The sequence below is a fragment of the Heteronotia binoei genome, chromosome 7, assembly GCF_032191835.1.
Source record: "Heteronotia binoei isolate CCM8104 ecotype False Entrance Well chromosome 7, APGP_CSIRO_Hbin_v1, whole genome shotgun sequence".
In the NCBI taxonomy this organism is placed as follows: Eukaryota; Metazoa; Chordata; class Lepidosauria; order Squamata; family Gekkonidae; genus Heteronotia; species Heteronotia binoei.
Window position 1 is genome coordinate 41,570,631 of NC_083229.1, and position 16,775 is coordinate 41,587,405.

Here is a 16,775-nt window from a genome sequence, read left to right on the forward strand (position 1 = left end):
GAATAAAAAATTTCATGGAGTTCCTTCAAGCCCTCCCCTCCTCCCTCACTGGTGCCCACCATGCACTGTGCACAGAAAGCCATACATACCCCATGAAGGTTTCCATTCTTAAAACAAGACTGTGAGAATCACATCAGCTACACCTGAAAAGCAACTTAAGGTAAAACGTTTGTACTGTCTGTAGCTTACAAGGCCAGGTCTAAGAATCTAGAGGATTCTATGAGGCACTGACTTAAGTTGGGCTGCTTTTTAAATATTGGATTTTAACAACTTTTAATATTTTATATTTTGTAAGTTACCTCAGGCCAGGTTCCCTGGAAAGATTACATACAAATTTTCTAAATAAACGTACAAGTTCTAATCTATCTTACTCTTTGATTGCATTGGAGATAGCAAGAAAATTTCATATAGGTTACGATATTCTAGTTAGAGATCACCTAAAAAGAAGTGGGGAAAGGACTGGAAAAAGTTTCAGAACTGCTCATAGAAAAAGACCAGCCTCACACAAATTGTAAACCTCTGAAATTTAAGGTTTGAAATCAGGGCTGATATATTATCATCCGAGGCAAGGTATACCGATCCTTCCCTGGTGAAATCGTGTGTATTGGAAATAGGGTTGCTAGCTGGCAACCAGAGGGAGAGGAAGGGGGCTGGGAGGAGAGAAAGGATGTAGTGCTGTTGATGTGATGTCATTTCTGACAAATATCCAGCAGTGGCATCCAACAGATGGAGATGCTCTAGGATCTAGACAATACTCTATGGTAAAATCAGTATTCTGGTTCTGGGCATCCCAGTTTTCTGGCATTCCACCCCCCCCCCCCCACCTCATGGAAACAGACAATTAAGAGGGATGCTGAGAGGTCTCCTGCTGAAGCAGGAGACCAAGTCTCCCTAATTAGAAAATAAAGTGAAAATAGATTCAATTGTATATCTAAAGTCACTATGATGATCTCAGTTTTTACACTGGCTGCATGGTTGTACCAGGGTTCTGCCCTATATACTCTCAAAGGACTTGTGGACCCCTGGAGTTAGCCTGGAGGTCCCTGCTTTAAGAAACAATGCTCTTCCAGATCCTTTATTTTAATTTAGTTTTTTTTCTACCATTTGTTTCCTGAGATTTACATCTGGGATTTTTTATTTTTGTTTTGCAGCTTTGAAAAACTATGTTCAATTTTGTGTAGGGGCTAACTTGATATTTCAAATTTCCTTGCCCCTCACCAGGGAATGACATAGGAATTCTGACGGCTTCAGACCAAGATGAGGAAGGCTCGCTTAACTCTCGCGTGCAGTACCGCATTGTAGAGCAGAGCCCTCAAATCCCTTCAGGGAGCATGTTCCGCATTGAATCGGACAGTGGGAAATTCCAGTTATTTCGTTCTGAATTAAACAGATGGGTAGCTTCTAATTACTCTGTGAAGGTGGAAGTGGTAGACACTCCTCTAGATCGAAATACAGGTAAGTATATAACATGTTAATTTATTCTTCCCCCAACGTATCATTGGGCGAGGGGAGGGGAGGGCTAGTATACAGACTGTACAAACCCTGATGAATTCCTGATGTGGAAGACTAGTCTGTGTACAGCTGGCCTGTTTCTTTTATCTCCTTAGTGTTATCATATCTTTGATATGTTTCAAAGACTCACGGGGATAAGCTATTATTTCCAATTGGTACTTTATTATATTTGTTCCCTCCACATCCTGCAATCAAGCAAATGGCAGTTTCTGCTTCATCCTCTCAAGAACAATGTACATTAGACCTTGCAGCAAGCAGCTGGCACAAGGCAAGGACCAAACAAGACCCATGAAACTCTTTTATACAATTCACAATGGAGCCCCAAAACAGGGAGGAAGTTGAACAATCCATCCCTCATGCCATATTTCTGATCTCAGCCACTTCCACTGCTGGGGGAATGATACAGATACCCATTTTTGTCATTGTTCAGTCACACAGTCGAGTCCAGCTCTTTGTGAATCCATGGACAAAGTCACACCAGGTCCTGTCTTCTACCATCCTCCGAAGTCTGGTCAAAATTCGTTAGTTGCATCAGTAATGCTGTCCAGCCATCTCATCTTTTGCCATCCCCTTCTTCTTTTGCCTTCTGCCTTTCCCAGCATCAGGGACTTCTCCAGGGTAAACTAAAAAAATGTCCAACGCTAGAAAGCTGTACAGAAATCTTCCAACATCACATCTACTTTTGGTCTAAGCTTCACAACTGAGCAAGGACTGCAGCCTGTATCTCACTTTTCCAAGGCCAAACCTCTGCTCCCTGCCCCACTCTGTTTCTTAGAGAGAGCATCATGGATCAACTCTCATGGAAAGGAATCTTTTGTACACCTACATAATCACTATGACCAAGGTTGCAGAGCAGGCTACTTTTAGAATAGTCAGCTGATTAAGGAATCCACAGGTGATTTAATTGTCTGGATTTTAATTGTTTTTAGCAGTGTTATGCCATTTGGGAGCACTCATACCCAGGTCTACTCAGCTGTGCTTACTCCCAGTTATGCAGGGATCCAGTGGTAGGGGTTCCAGTGGTGCTTACTCCTGGTTATACAGTGACATAAGTGGCAAGATGCTTACTGGAGTGTTGGAGGGGATTTGAGGGAAGGCAGGAAACTGGAAATTTTGTGCAACGCTCTAGGAATCCCAACATCAACTGGGGGGAGTCCTAGAATGCCATTGCAATGCAGTAGGGCTTTTTTTGAGCAGGAATGCACAGGAACACAGTTCTGGCTGGCCTAGCACCAGGGGGTATGGCCTAATATGCAAATTGTTTCTGCTAAACAATTGTGACATCAGGGGGTATGGCCTAATGTGCAAATGAGTTCCTGTTGGGCTTTTTCTACCAAAAAAGCCCTGCAATGCAGTGATGTCATTACCAAGTTTTGGTTGGAAATGATGTCATGGTACATGTGGTGTTGACTTTCTTCTCCCTTTTTGCCCACCACTGACTTTACCATTGCTAGTAGGTATGGATTGCAATAGCAGGCAATTGATAACCCTATCCAACAGGCCTTCCAAACACAATGGTACTTCACCACTACAGAGCTTTGTCCCTAAACACCATCCAGTTCCTACTGCAGCAAGAAAAATTACAGGAGCCTAGAAAGTACCGGAAATCATTGGGTTGGACCCAAAAGTTGCATTTCACCAGTGTAAGGTGTTCTTGCTAGTAGAATGGAACTTCTTTCACACAATCTGGAGGACAAGACACTCAGGAATAGCATGGAGGGTTGGGAGTTTGGGGTGGGAGTAGAAAATCTGTTAAAATCTCTTTCCTTCAGTGAGGTGTGGTGTAAAAGATCTTTGACATTAGGTCACATTACATCAAAACTCCTATCCTTATTATTGTGTTTTGATTGTATATACTTCAAATGATGGATCTAGATGTTTATGACCTATCTAGAACAGCTGGTATCTGACACTGTTGTATTTTCTGCAGCATTCAAAACACTGTGCAATGTGGAAATACATGTCATTGATATCAATGATCAGATCCCCCTGTTTGAAAAATCAGATGTAAGTATTCAGTTTATTCTCTTTGCTTTTCCAGTACCTGGAAATATCACACACTTGACCAGAGATATTGATCTCTGTGGAGTTTTCCCAGTCTTGTCAAGGTGGTGTGCATGTAGCATCTTTCTGCACACACATTCTCAGCTAGATCATAGTTTTAGGTGGGTAGCTGTGTATTGGACAAAGTGAGCTTTGACTCATGAAAGCTTATACTCTGAAAAATTTTGTTGTCCTTGAAGGTGTCTACTGGACTCAAATTTTGCCCTAGTTGATCAATAATTGTTAATGCTGAGCTAGTTGATCAGGAATTCCTGGTCTAGTTGATAAGGAATCGTTAATGCAGAAAAGAGCCACATGTGCAGTTCTCCTGATAATGTAGAACTACAGGGTGGATTACACATAGGGTGTCAGGTGCTGTCAGAAATGGAGTTGCTTTGGAAAGGTCTTCTCTTCCATGCCGAAACTCCTAGGATTGTGCAGCAGCATCCTCTTAGATCAGAGGTGTCAAACTTTCTGTGTCTCCCAGGTATGCAGGGGCAAATTCCAGGGGTGACTATGGTGTACATGGATAAGAAGCATCAACCCACATACTTTTACAAACTGAAACAACCTTGAGGAGCTGTGGCTTGCTCCATTGGGAAGCTTGCTTGTCACGAAGACTACATGTATATTTCCAAAAGAGCAAACAGCAGCTCCCTGGGGCTATTTCAATTTGCAAAAATGCATGGGGTGGTGGCTGAAGCTCCTTTCATACGTGAACTGCACTCTTGATTGGAAAATGGCAACCAGAAGCATGAGAGGCACACTTGTGATACCAAGCCCTTGTGGCAGACACAATGACTTTTTGTCATGGGAATTGGCCTCAATACAGCGAGTAGAACCTTCAAAAATGTGTACTATTGGAAACAGGATATGATGTGATATAAGGAAGAGGTGTTATATGTATGAGGGTCCTTATTTCCATCTGTGACATGTCAGGGAATATGTATTAAGTGGCATCATCATGGTAAAATCAGAACCTTTTTCATGATCATGTAAAACTGGTTTTTGAAGTGAGTCTTCAAACCGAAATGCATACTGTTCAAGGTCCAGAAGGAATTTACTACTATAAGCAATAAAAGCACTCCTTCTCTGACCTGCAGTAGCAATTAGTGATAACAAATCAATATGTACAAAGTTCTCTGTTCACTGGATAGACCTGTTACTCAAAGGCACTGTGATTTCAACTACACCACACCTGATGTTTTGTGTTTCATTTTTTCTTTCTCTCTTTAGTATGGCTCTCTAGTTTTGCGAGAAGACAAACCGGTTGGAACTGTATTGTTGGAAGTTCAAGCTACAGATGCTGATGAGCCGCTCACTGGAAGCTCTCTAATCATGTACACATTTACAAACGGAGATCCAAACAATACTTTTTCAATAGAGACTGATCCAAAAACAAACAGAGGATATGTTAAAATTAAGAAGGTGAATGATTTGGGTAAAAAAGGAAGGTTATTAGTAAAAATGATTAATATTTGCCCCATAGCAAAGAAGGCAAGTTCCTAAGGAATGTGCCCCAAGGGCAGAACCTACACATTGTAAGACAGGCCAAGTATCTGCTCTGACGCTCAGGATGGGAGAAATAGCTGACACACGTTGACAAAGAAGAGAGTACCAAACCAATGAAATAGGACTTAAGACATGCCAGCATTCAGTTATTGCATTTATATTCTATCCTCGCTCCTAAGAAGCTCAAAGCAGTATATATCCAATCTTCACAACAACCCTGTGAAACATATTAGGGTGAGAGAGCAAACTTCATGGCTGAGTGGACATTTGAATTTGGGTCTCTCTCATTTTGATCCACTATGTGAATGACTACTACATACTGGCTGTATCAGTTCCCCACTGCTGTTTCTGGCACCTCGCTTTGAAGTTTATAAAGTAATTCCAATGCCTCTGAAGCAGCACAGGATAAAATTTCCGCCATACTGAGTGATGACAAAACACTTTCCATATCAGTGACTGGAGGGAAACTTTCAAGCAGTGGTGTGACTCCCTGCACTAGTTTGTTAAGAAGTTAAGCACTGGAAGGATACGAGACTATGTTTGTTCATTCAAAGAGAGGCAATCAGAAATACTTTTCAAGGAAGACTGTTTCCATATACCTGTATTGAGAAGTTAAAATGATTCATTCCTTGTACTTAAGCTGGAGATCCATCAAGAACTCTATTGATGACATCATCTGTTTCTCTTCCTACTTTCATAGGTTCTTGATTTTGAAACTTCACCCATGTATAACCTTACAATCAGCGCCACAAACCCTGAACCTTTGGTGGCAGGGATACAGTATAATTCAAGTTCCATTGCTTACTGGAGAGTTTATGTACTAGATGTGAATGAAGCACCAGTTTTCCTCAGTGCCCCCTACATAGTTGATATCCTTGAAAGTGCTCCTGTAGGTGCCAAAGTGGTGATCCCATCAGCCTTTGATCCTGAAGGAGACCGGATAAGGTAAAGAAAATATCCTCTCATAATTTCAGACTTGGCCAGTTGCTGGGACACTGGAGTCTTCTGTTAGTAACACAGAAGTCCATCAGGATCATGGTGAGGAAGAGGGGCTTTGGTAAAAGTAGACAAAAGGGCAAGAAACCATATGGAAAGATAAGCTGTACAGAGGATGCAGTGTTTTTTAAATAATTTGACTGAGGTAATGGATGGGGGGGTGTTAGAGCATTCAGCTGACATGAAGAAGGCTCCAGGTTCAGTCCCAGGCATCTTGAGTTAAAAGGATCATGTTGTACATGATGTGAAAGACCTCTGCCTGAGACCCTGGAGTGCTGCCACCAGTCAGAAAAGACAATACTGGATTTGATGGACCAGTGGTCTGGCTCAGTATAAGGCTGCTCTGTGTGTTCACAAATTAGATGCATCACCTCCTTGTCTTTGGGTGATTCCCCACTAGACCTTTAATTGTGGTTCAACCCTGTTCCCAAATGGACATTCTACACTGAACTCACCCCTGGTTTTATCTCAGGTTATTTTTTGTTTCTACATTCAATTGAGATCACCCCACTGTTGTCCTGTGTTATCACAATGTTGTTTGTCCAAGGGTTTTCTTGCACATTCCGTTTTGATCCTGGGGCAGATTAGTGTAGAAGCATTAACTCAGTTTGGAACCTTTTATCCCCTTTACCCCTCCACCTGCAATTTCACAAATTCACCATCTGTCGGCACATATAAGCTCTTCGTTCAGTCAGAGGGTTCTATTATATAGTTCTCCCTTCTTTTCTTTGTCATCCATTTTGGGTTGTGTGCCATGCAGTTGCTACCAACAACCCATCTTCTCCCCCCACCCACATCAGATGGATTTGAGGGACTATTGAAGGTCCCCCCCTCACTTTATCTCCAGATCCCAATTTTTTTACTTTAAATTCTAATGATGATTTTTGAAATTGGTATCTGGAGTCTCAGCATACATTAGCGTTATACTCACCATCAGTAGTTTATTGGTGTTACTGATAACTGTGACTGTATTTGAATTACTGGTCCTTTTGTTGTTATGTCTCTTTGGTTTGTTTTGGATGCTAGTTTTGGGCCTTTCGTAGTTCATTGCAACACTATGAACTTGGTGGGGTGATCTGCTTGGCAGATTAGTTTCTTGGGCTTTCAGTGAATACTTTGAAAGAAACACAAATGTTTGAAGGGGAGATATGCACTCACTCATTTTCCTTTCAGTGGTATTCATGACAGAAACATTTGCTAGGTAAAGCATAAAGCCACTCTGACAGCAGCACAAAACCCAAGCATGCTAGAGTCCGTTACCCTGTTATCCTACAAAGCAGGAGTCAAGGTGCACTTTAAGACCAACCAAGTTTTATTGAGAACGTAAACTTTTGTGTGCTCTCTAAGCACACTTCATCTTAGAGAGCACATGAAAGCGTATGTTCTCAATAAAACTTGGTTGGTCTTAAAGGTGCAACTTGACTCCGGCTTTGTTCAGCTGCTTCAGACCAACACGGCTGCCCTCTTGGATCTGTTATTCAACAGAAAGAGTATTGTGGGTACACAAATACCAACAGGTCCATAGTATCATAAAACACACTCAAATTAGCTAGTCTTCTGCTCTTCTTATGAAGGTACACACTGAAAAATGACCATAGGAAATGGCTGAGGATCGACCCTGCAGATGGCACTGTATATATAGCTGCTTCAATGGATCGAGAAATGGAACGTACTTACATGGTACAAATAGTTGCAACTGAGGAAAGTAAGTAACTCCCCCCCTTTACCTACATTTACATTTTGGTGGTGAAGGATGATAATTCCCAAGAGGGAGAAGATATTACTAAAAATCACATGAAAAAGATGTGGAAGAAGCACAAAAAACAGTGGACAGCATCAGGTGGCAACATCATTGCCTGAATTCCCTGTAAAAACCAAGCAAACAAATGAAGTCCATTCCAGACTGAATAGCTAGTATGGAAGCAACTTCATTGCCCTGCTATTATGCTCATTATTATTATGACCCACACATAAATGGAATATAATTCTATGCTTTATTCAAATCCATAGCTAAAGAGTCTCGGAGCTCCACAGCGCAAGTAATCATACACCTCAGAGATGTGAATGATAACCCACCAGCGCTACCGGAAGACTTTTCTTTGTTCTTCTGCCACCCACTCCAAGGAAATGAGGATGGAAAGATGATTCAAGTTGTTGACCCTGATGAACATTCACATTATCAAAGGTTCACTTATGTTCTCCTGGATAGAAGTGCAATGGACTGGAATCTTTCAAAAGTGGAAGGTAAGCCTATGCCAAAAGTAATCCACATGCAGCACCAAATCCTTCTACGGTTACCCTGAATTAAAGGGGCTTTCACAAACACTAAATAATGCACTTTCAATTCAGAGCCTAACTAAACCGTATGTTCTCCCCAAGTTCTCTCTGGATCCACATAACCTAGGGTTCCCAAGTCCCCTGCTGCCATAGAGTTTTCCCTCCCAAACCACTACAGCATCTGGGAAAACCATGGAGCGACCAGTGAGTGATGTTGTCGCACTGGAACATTGGGGGAGGTTCCCCCCACCGTCCCAATGAGAACCTCCAGGGTGGGAGAACCCCTGCCTGGCCCAGGGGCTTGGCAGCCCTAACACAACCAGACATGTGCATTGAGTTCTTTGCTGGGAACTCAGTTCCCAGATGCGTGCAGGCCCAGTTTTGACAGGACATAAGCATAAGGGTGCTTATGTCTCCTCTCCAGGCCTGGAGTTCTACTGTAATTATAAATGATGTCCACTCTACAGCGATGTGTTCCTCTTGAGGAAATGGCAGCTTTGGAGGGTGCAGTCTATGGCATCACATCTCCCCTGAACTCCCTTCCCCAAACTCTGTTCACCCCAGGCACTGTCCCCAAATCTCCAGGAGTTTACCATGCCAGAGCTGATAGTCCTGCTTTGTGACTTGAAATGGCTCCCTGGATATCCATCAGTACACATGGATGTCCTGACAAGGTCAACAGCACCCCAGGGCCATTTTGGGAGCATGGAGGGGGAGGCTGAACCCCCTTCTTTTCTCTGCAACCCAGATCCAAACTGGGCCCCACACACCTGAGAACTGAGTTTTCAGTGAGGAATTTGCAAGGGAACAAGGATTGCACAGAACTGGGAAGATCCGGAAGAAAATGTAACTTTTACATGTTTGTTGAATATTTGGTCTAGAATGATGCAAGCTTCTTTGGGTCTGTGTTGGGCAGAAAGAAGGGATATATATGTAGTAAAGAAAATAAACAAATACCTCAATCTGTTCCTGAGCCTCAGGACAAAGTAGATGGGGCATCCCTGTTTGTTTATTGCTTGCATGTTTGCTCCAGCCCCATTCATGTATAAAGGGAAAAGTGTTATAACAAAAATAAGGGTTGACCTTTCAGTTTACATCCCCATTGCAGCAGGTACTTATCCCCAAGGCCATTTCCAGCACTGGAAATTAACTGTCACCAATTTCGCACTCACCCTATGCTGCTCTGACATTCTTCTTTTTAGCGCGGCATCCTTCCGATTTCCTACTATCTGCCCCGGGGCTTCAGCTTGCTTCGGCGTTTTTGCGCAGCAAAGAGAACCCGCTAAAAACCAGTTTCTCTTTGCCACGCAAAAACGCCAATCTTTGCTGAAGCCGCAGGGCAGATAGTGGGAAATTGGAAGGATGCCGTTCTGAAAAGAGAAACATCAGAGTGGTGAGGGATGAGTGGGAAATCGGTCTGTCTGAAGTGATGGGGTGATAAAGGGAAGGGAGCAAGGAGAGGAGAGGGTTCAGTATCCTTCACCCATGCATACTGGGGAAGATAAAATCAAGACCTCAGCTCTTCCTGCATTTTGTACATGAAGGCTGGGTTCAGACGGGCAGTTTAAGCCACCCCAGGGATGGCAAGTGAGTGCACAAAAAAAGCGCATCCAAATGTGCACATCTGCCTGCCATCCTGCTCCCACCCCATCCCCGACTCACCTGGAGCTGGCTCAAAAAGGTACCCTTTGCAAAGTGGTACCTAATCATTGGGGTACCTCCGAGGCACCTCCCCGGCCATCTGGATGGCTGGAAAGCACCCAGGGAGCTGCAGACAGGGTGCCCCTGGGGCACCCATGGCCCATCCCTGTTCTGTGGGCATGTGGATGCTCTGGGGTGCTCCAGTTTCCGCCAGCTCACTTCTAGATTGGCACGCTGCTGCCCTGAGTCAGCAGTCTGAACTCGACCAAATAGTGCCAATGTGTGAATATCAAACATGGTTGCTGCTGCTACTTTTAGCTGACCTCTCAGGAGCTAATTGTCCATATATAAGCACTTTCCCTCCTCACAGATAGTTTCAAATTGAGCATTAAAATAGAGGCTTAAATTTATCCCATTTAAACAAATTGAACTTGATCATACCCTAACTTTTTTAGCCACTTTATATTCTTCATTTGAACATCAACAAGGTAGGATTAAAGTGTAACAAAATGGCTGAGTTTTATTTGCATTTTTTAAATTTCATGTTTGGGAGCATTCTAAAAAATCATGTCAGTTTTGTTTTTTAAAAAACAAACAAAATTAACATATTAAACTAGAATCACACCATCACCGGCCTAAGGATAATTATTTCACCCCTGGAAATTAAAAAAAAACAACCCTAGAGCTTTCTCATTAACTGTCTAAATGAAAGTGCAGTAAATGGGCCCTGATAAATAAAAGTAAGTATCCTGCTTGTGGGATAGGATGGGGTATAAATCGAATAATTAAATTAAATTAAATGCTTTTGGAAATACACCCTGGAGATTTGTTTGTTTGTATTATGGAATTCAAACAGCTTTTCCAACATTTTAAAAAGCAGGGTACAATAAAAGACAAGTAAAAATTAAAATATTATACCACCATAAAATTAAAATTATTTAGACAAGGCAACAACAGAAAATGAGGGCGGACAGGAAAACAGAAAATGTTAAAAAGTCAAGAAAAAGTTCTTTCCATCCTCTCTTTGGAATGTCTGAACAGCTGGAGGCAAAGAGACTTCCCAGATGACACCATTCCACAGCTTTTGGGCCACCACCAAGAGTGCTCTGCTTGAGCTCCCAGGAAGTTGAAACCTTGCCAACAGCTCCTCCAGCTGACCTTAATCACAAGAGGTCTGTATGGAAGGAGATATTCTTTGCAACAGACAGGAGCTGGACACCTTAGGAGGCATAAAACATAAAAACTGATTTCAAAGTAGAGATTGTCATCAAATGCAGCTGCACTGAGATCCAGTAGATGGCTTCAATTCAGACAAAATTAAACATTTTCAAGGACTGACTGACTTGTAATCATTTGTTTGGCTCGTATCCCATGAATACACATTTTGATAGCTCTCCATTTCCCCTTTTACTCACCCATTGTTTGTATTGACAGGAAAACATGCATACATTGCCCCAAAGAACAAAAATCTTGAATCAAAGATCTATGATATACCAATAGAAATTAATGACAACGGAAAGCCACCTATGGCTGGACGTGTCATGCTGAAAGGTATGGTAAAAATGCAGTCACACTGAATTATCTTTTAAACCATGGCATGTGACAGTTGTGTGTTCTCTAACTCCAGGAAATTTGCTTCTTTTCCTCAGTAAATGTGTGTCAATGTGTAGATGATGGGTCATGCTTCCGAGACATCCAATGGGACAACCAACGTCCAACTGTAGTAATGGCCGTCGGCATCCTGGTTGGTGTACTGGTTGTTATTGGTGAGTTGCAGCAGGATGGTTGATAATGGGCAGACTGGCAGCTAAGGGCTAGCCACCTCGTTGCCCTTCTGAGGATTAGCAGTTAACAGCTGGATGGAGAAGGAAGCAGCCATGTTGCACAGGATAAGATAAGTCTATAATATGACCATTGATTGTATAGCTAAGCAAGGTGTGCCTTTAGATGCTGCAAGAACATGGCTGGTTGTTCCCCATACCTGCCATTACTTGGTGTGCTTCACTCTAGCTTTGCAGTCTTAACCCAGCCTTGCAAATCAATTATTAAGTCTATTTATCCCTCTGTTCTTCCAAGGAGTTCTGGAATTCTTCCCTTCTCCTCCGCTTAGTGTCAGGCCCCAAAACCGTGAAACCTTCTCAGTCAAAGCCTAACTCATGACTAACTTCTCCATACTGGCCCTCTGTAAACTCCCCCAAATCTCTACCCTGTTAAAAACTTTTGCTGCTAACCATGTTGTGTATCCTCAGGCAGGACTTGGCTACTTGCCTGCTAGCTTTAGCTCTTGCTACTTGGAATAGTTGCATTTCTCCTGCTCACCATGGTAAGACAGTCATAATGGGTTTTTAAATGTATACAATGCAACAAAAGCCAACTCACGTTACAAAGTCTTTGTGTCTGCCTTAAGTCATATTAATCAGATATACATTGGGCATTCTGTCCTCAGAAATTAATTCCCAGGTTTGTGGGTCAAATTCACATTGGAACTGGAGCATGAGTAGAGAGGGGCTTAAGGCTTCCCCACTGTGCCATTTTCCTAACCTGAAAGGGCTCTGGGGAGCTGTTATTTGCCCTGCTCAGAAAACTTACATGTACAAATAACTATACATAAGTTTCCTGGATGAGCAAATAATAGCTTCCCGGGGTCATTTCAGGTCAGAAAAAATGGTGCAGAGTGGGCCCTTTAAAGCATCAGAATTAAATTCCATGCCTGGAACTCCCAGGCTACATCTATTGATCAGACATGTGTAGGAACACACAGTTTCTCTGCCCTGGGCTCTTGCTTTCCTTGGAGCAAGCAACCAATTCCCCACTAGTCGCTGCATAGCCACAGTTTGACTCGTGGCTCCCTCCAGTTTCCCTCACAGCTTCCGGATCCCCAAAAACCAAGACCAAATCATCACGGGGGAAATTGGAGGAAGCTGCAAATCAAAATGCAGCTGCACAGCAACTAGTGGGGAATCAGTCACTTGCGCCAAGGAAAGCAGAAGCCTGGGGGCGGAGCGACTGCTAGTGAGGAATTGGTAAAAGACTTTGTAAAGTATGAACTGGGCCTCAGTGTGAATGGCACTTTACAGAGTACAAATCCCTATTCCAAAGAAAGTATACTCTTGTCTAAGGCAATCTACAGGATTTGTGTCCGAGATGATATTTGAGCCAACAAGCTCCTGGAACACATTTCATTTTCCACTGTGCCACCTCTCAAGATAGGATACTACATTGGAGCTAATGTTGTGTAGCACACTGGTTGTCTTGAACTAGATGAACCAAATAATAGAATCATAGAATCATGGAGTTGGAAGGGACCTCCAGGGTCAACTAATCCAGTGGTTCCCAACCTTTTTGGCACCAGGGACTGGTTTTGTGGAAGACAATTTTTGCACGGACCAGTGGGGGGTATGCTGGGGTTTTTGCCACCCCAGGCTGCCCCCCCACTACCTCCCTGTCCCCATGGGGGTCTTTAAATGAGGGGTAGGTAAAGGCCACTGCTGCAATACCCCTTCCACCCCCCCTGGACCCAGGCAGATGAAAGAGGTGGTGCTTTGGAGCTAGGCCACGCTGCCTCTTTAGTCTGCCCAGGTTCAAGGCAGGTGGAAAGGGTGGCGAGGCTGCTCTGCCTCTTTTGGGGAAAGGGTTGGCAGGGTTGTTCTGCCTCACTCTGCAGCCCAGTTGCTAACAGGCCATGGACCAGTACCAGTCCATGGACCGAGGATTGGGGACCCCTGATCTTGTCCAACCCCCTGCACAATGCAGGAAATTCACAAGTACCCCCCCCCCACACACACACACACAGTGACCCTGTTCTATGCCCAGAAGATGGCAAAAACTCTCCAGGATCCCTGGCCAAACTGGCCTGGTGAAAACTGCTGACTGACCTCAAAGTGGTGATCAACATTTCCCTGGGCATGTAAGAAAGGACCACAAGAACTAAGTGCTGATGCAACCCTTCCTGCCCGCCTTCTCATGATCTACCAAATTTCATAAAATCAGCATTGCTGTCAGATGGCCATCTAGCCTCTGTTTGAGAACCTCCAAAGAAGGAGAGCCCACCACCTCCCTAGGAAGCCTGTTCCACTGAGGAACTTCTCTGTCATGTTCCTAATGTTTAGCCAAAAACATTTTTTACCTGTGCATTGAAGCAGTGGGAAGCGAAACTGTTTTGCTTTCCCTGCTTCCAAGCACAGCTAAGGATGAGATTCTTCCCCTGCTTCTCTGTGGTGTGAGCCTTATTTGCTGCTTAAGTTGACAGTAGTATCCAAATGTAGTGGGCCTCAGATCCCTTGCTGTAACTAGTCTTACTTTGTTAAATGGTTGCGTGGCTGTATCATCTCCTGATCCCTGTCAGTTTAGCAGGATTTAGTTCTGTTCACTCGTGGAGGGGAGAGAATAGCACAAGTGCTCCCCAAAAGGGCACATCTGAATTGATTCCTTGATCATTCTCTTAGAAAATGAGAGCTGTGGGTGGACACTAACTGAACATGAAAAGCCTCTTGAACATAATCAATAATTAATTCTACTAATGCATGAAACAGGAAAGGTGGCTAATGAACTCATTCGCCATCCACCTATCTGATTAATAGATGTTTGCCAGATGAGGACTATGCTAGAGAGTGAACAAATGCACCATACTTTGGATCTGATTCAATTAATAATAGTTTTCCTACTTTTAAAATAAGATGACATTTAGAAAACTGTCACATACCTAAAGGAGTCTTAGCTCATTAACTGGATATGAACAATAGTGGTTAACTTCTAGATTAACTTTACATTTGAGAGAAAACAAGAACTGTTTTCCCCTGGGCTTAACTTCACATCCTATACTTTAAAAGAGCAGATTAATACAAAATACGAGAAATGAGGTTACCTGACAGAGGGGTATAACAAGAATAAAAGAAATAAAGAAACCATTAACTCCATAGTGATAATGTACCAAACAGAAGAATCCAATATGCTCCTGCCATCACAACGTCACTCACAGCAGTAGGGACGTCTGCAGGTGCCAACCTGCAAATGAGCAAAATCAAGAACTGCCCGCACATGACATCCTTTCTCTGTTGTGACTCCCTCCTGCCTTTTGGAATGGCCTGCCCAAGGAGGTCAGGAAAGCTCTCATTCCCCTGGCTTTCTGCAAATGACACAAAGCTGAACTATTTGAGACAGCTTTTCTGTGCAGGTAATTGGATTGCACTGTACAAAAGGGTTCCCAAACTTGGATAAATGATTGAGAATGTGGTGTATAGTTTATGATGCTGTGTATAGCTTATTGTTAAGTAGGATCCTATTATGTAATTTCTATACCACTTAAGGCATTGGGTTAATACTTATGCTACACTTCAGTTCTTTCTGACATTCCAGGCATCAAAAATCCTAAAGTTCCTGTTAGTGCATGTCCCACTTGTTGACTGGACTCACTATGTGTAATCTGCCTTGCATCCCTGTGAGACCACAAATAACATAAATAAAAATTTAAAAAAATCAAAAAAGTTGTCATACGGAGAGAAATTCAAAGCAATTCAAAACCTTTGGTAGCATATAAGGACAGCCATCCACTAAGAGAGGAAGCTTCCCCCAATGGGGGGAGTCTTCTGTCACCTGACAGAGTGTCATTGGATCCAGTCCTACAGTTCTACACATCCCTCCCCCCCCCCCCAAAAAAAAAAACCCTTCAAGGGCACTTTTCTTTACTTTTCAAAGATCCATGCAGGGTTTCCAAGAAGTATAATTTCAGAAGAGGCATCTCCTTTTTTTCTCACACAGGAGGGGAATGCTGCTTCTAAGAAGCTGCTTGCCATCTGCAGTTTTTATAAGTGCATGTATTTAAAATACTTTAAAACATTACAAATCTACTGCCAGATTAAATAGGGATAGACACCTTTTATTGGATCAAGATGCTTTAGATCAACTAAACATAGCAGCTCTGGTATTTTTCAGTACAAGCTCACTCTTGTAAAATCACCAGTGAGATGCAAGTGTCCATGGGCACGAAATGCTCTGGCTGCTAACAGCACACTTTCCATGTTTGGGGCTTCAACAATGAAACCAGGGTCTGGAGTTAAGCCATACTGAGCCATGGCTCAATTTAAGCCCCCAAAGTGCCACAGCTAGATTACTAGGGCGACTTAAAGTCTGGGACTGCTTTGCCTCTGAAATATTTGCTGTGTTTGTTTCCAATGTGCTTTAAACAGCTTCTTCTCCATCCTCCCCCCCTCCAGGTGTCATTTTAGGAGTTGTATTTATTCACCTGAAACGGAAGAAGCAGAAGGAGCAAAAAGCTGACCCAGTAACTGCCCTGAACCCATCAGAATTACAAGCCATGACGTAATTGTTTCATCAAAGGAACAATCAACATGTGTTTTTGTTAGCTGGTTGGTATTATTGTCCTTGCAGAAATATGGGCAACTAATGTGGATGTTTTCCCCCTCTTTGTTTCCCCTACTCCTTTAGGCCCAAAAACCAAATTGACGACACAGGGCAGACAGCACTTAACATTTCTGTGCCAAAGGCATAAAATTTAAACAACACTCCACATGGTTGTAAACAGAGAATGATAAATAAGTCACCCTTGTCTTGACTTTTGATAGTCCCTCAGGCTTGCTCACCCAATACAATGATAGGACCAGTCTACAGCAGATACAACCAGGACTTTTTTTGTAGAAAAACCACAGGAGGAACTGATTTGCATATTAGGCCACACCCCCTGACATCACCATTGTTTCACAAAGGGCTTTTTTTTGTAGGAAAAAGCCCAGTAGGAATTCATTTGAATATTAGACCATGCCCCCTGACACCAAGCC

General features: G+C 43.0%; 1 protein-coding gene across 1 annotated transcript in view; it reads left to right on the forward strand.

The window, feature by feature from the left end:
• CDH17 (cadherin 17) overlaps nucleotides 1–16,540 on the forward strand; it is a 39,088-nt gene extending 22,548 nt beyond the window's left edge. The window contains exons 9-17 of the mRNA XM_060242945.1: nucleotides 1,222–1,455; nucleotides 3,443–3,519; nucleotides 4,792–4,983; nucleotides 5,768–6,012; nucleotides 7,638–7,768; nucleotides 8,074–8,307; nucleotides 11,416–11,532; nucleotides 11,631–11,747; nucleotides 16,194–16,540. Coding sequence (XP_060098928.1) covers nucleotides 1,222–1,455; nucleotides 3,443–3,519; nucleotides 4,792–4,983; nucleotides 5,768–6,012; nucleotides 7,638–7,768; nucleotides 8,074–8,307; nucleotides 11,416–11,532; nucleotides 11,631–11,747; nucleotides 16,194–16,303 — 1,457 coding nt within the window. The 3' untranslated portion in view covers nucleotides 16,304–16,540. The remainder of the gene's footprint in view (nucleotides 1–1,221; nucleotides 1,456–3,442; nucleotides 3,520–4,791; nucleotides 4,984–5,767; nucleotides 6,013–7,637; nucleotides 7,769–8,073; nucleotides 8,308–11,415; nucleotides 11,533–11,630; nucleotides 11,748–16,193) is intronic.
• The last annotated feature ends 235 nt before the right edge of the window (nucleotides 16,541–16,775 follow it).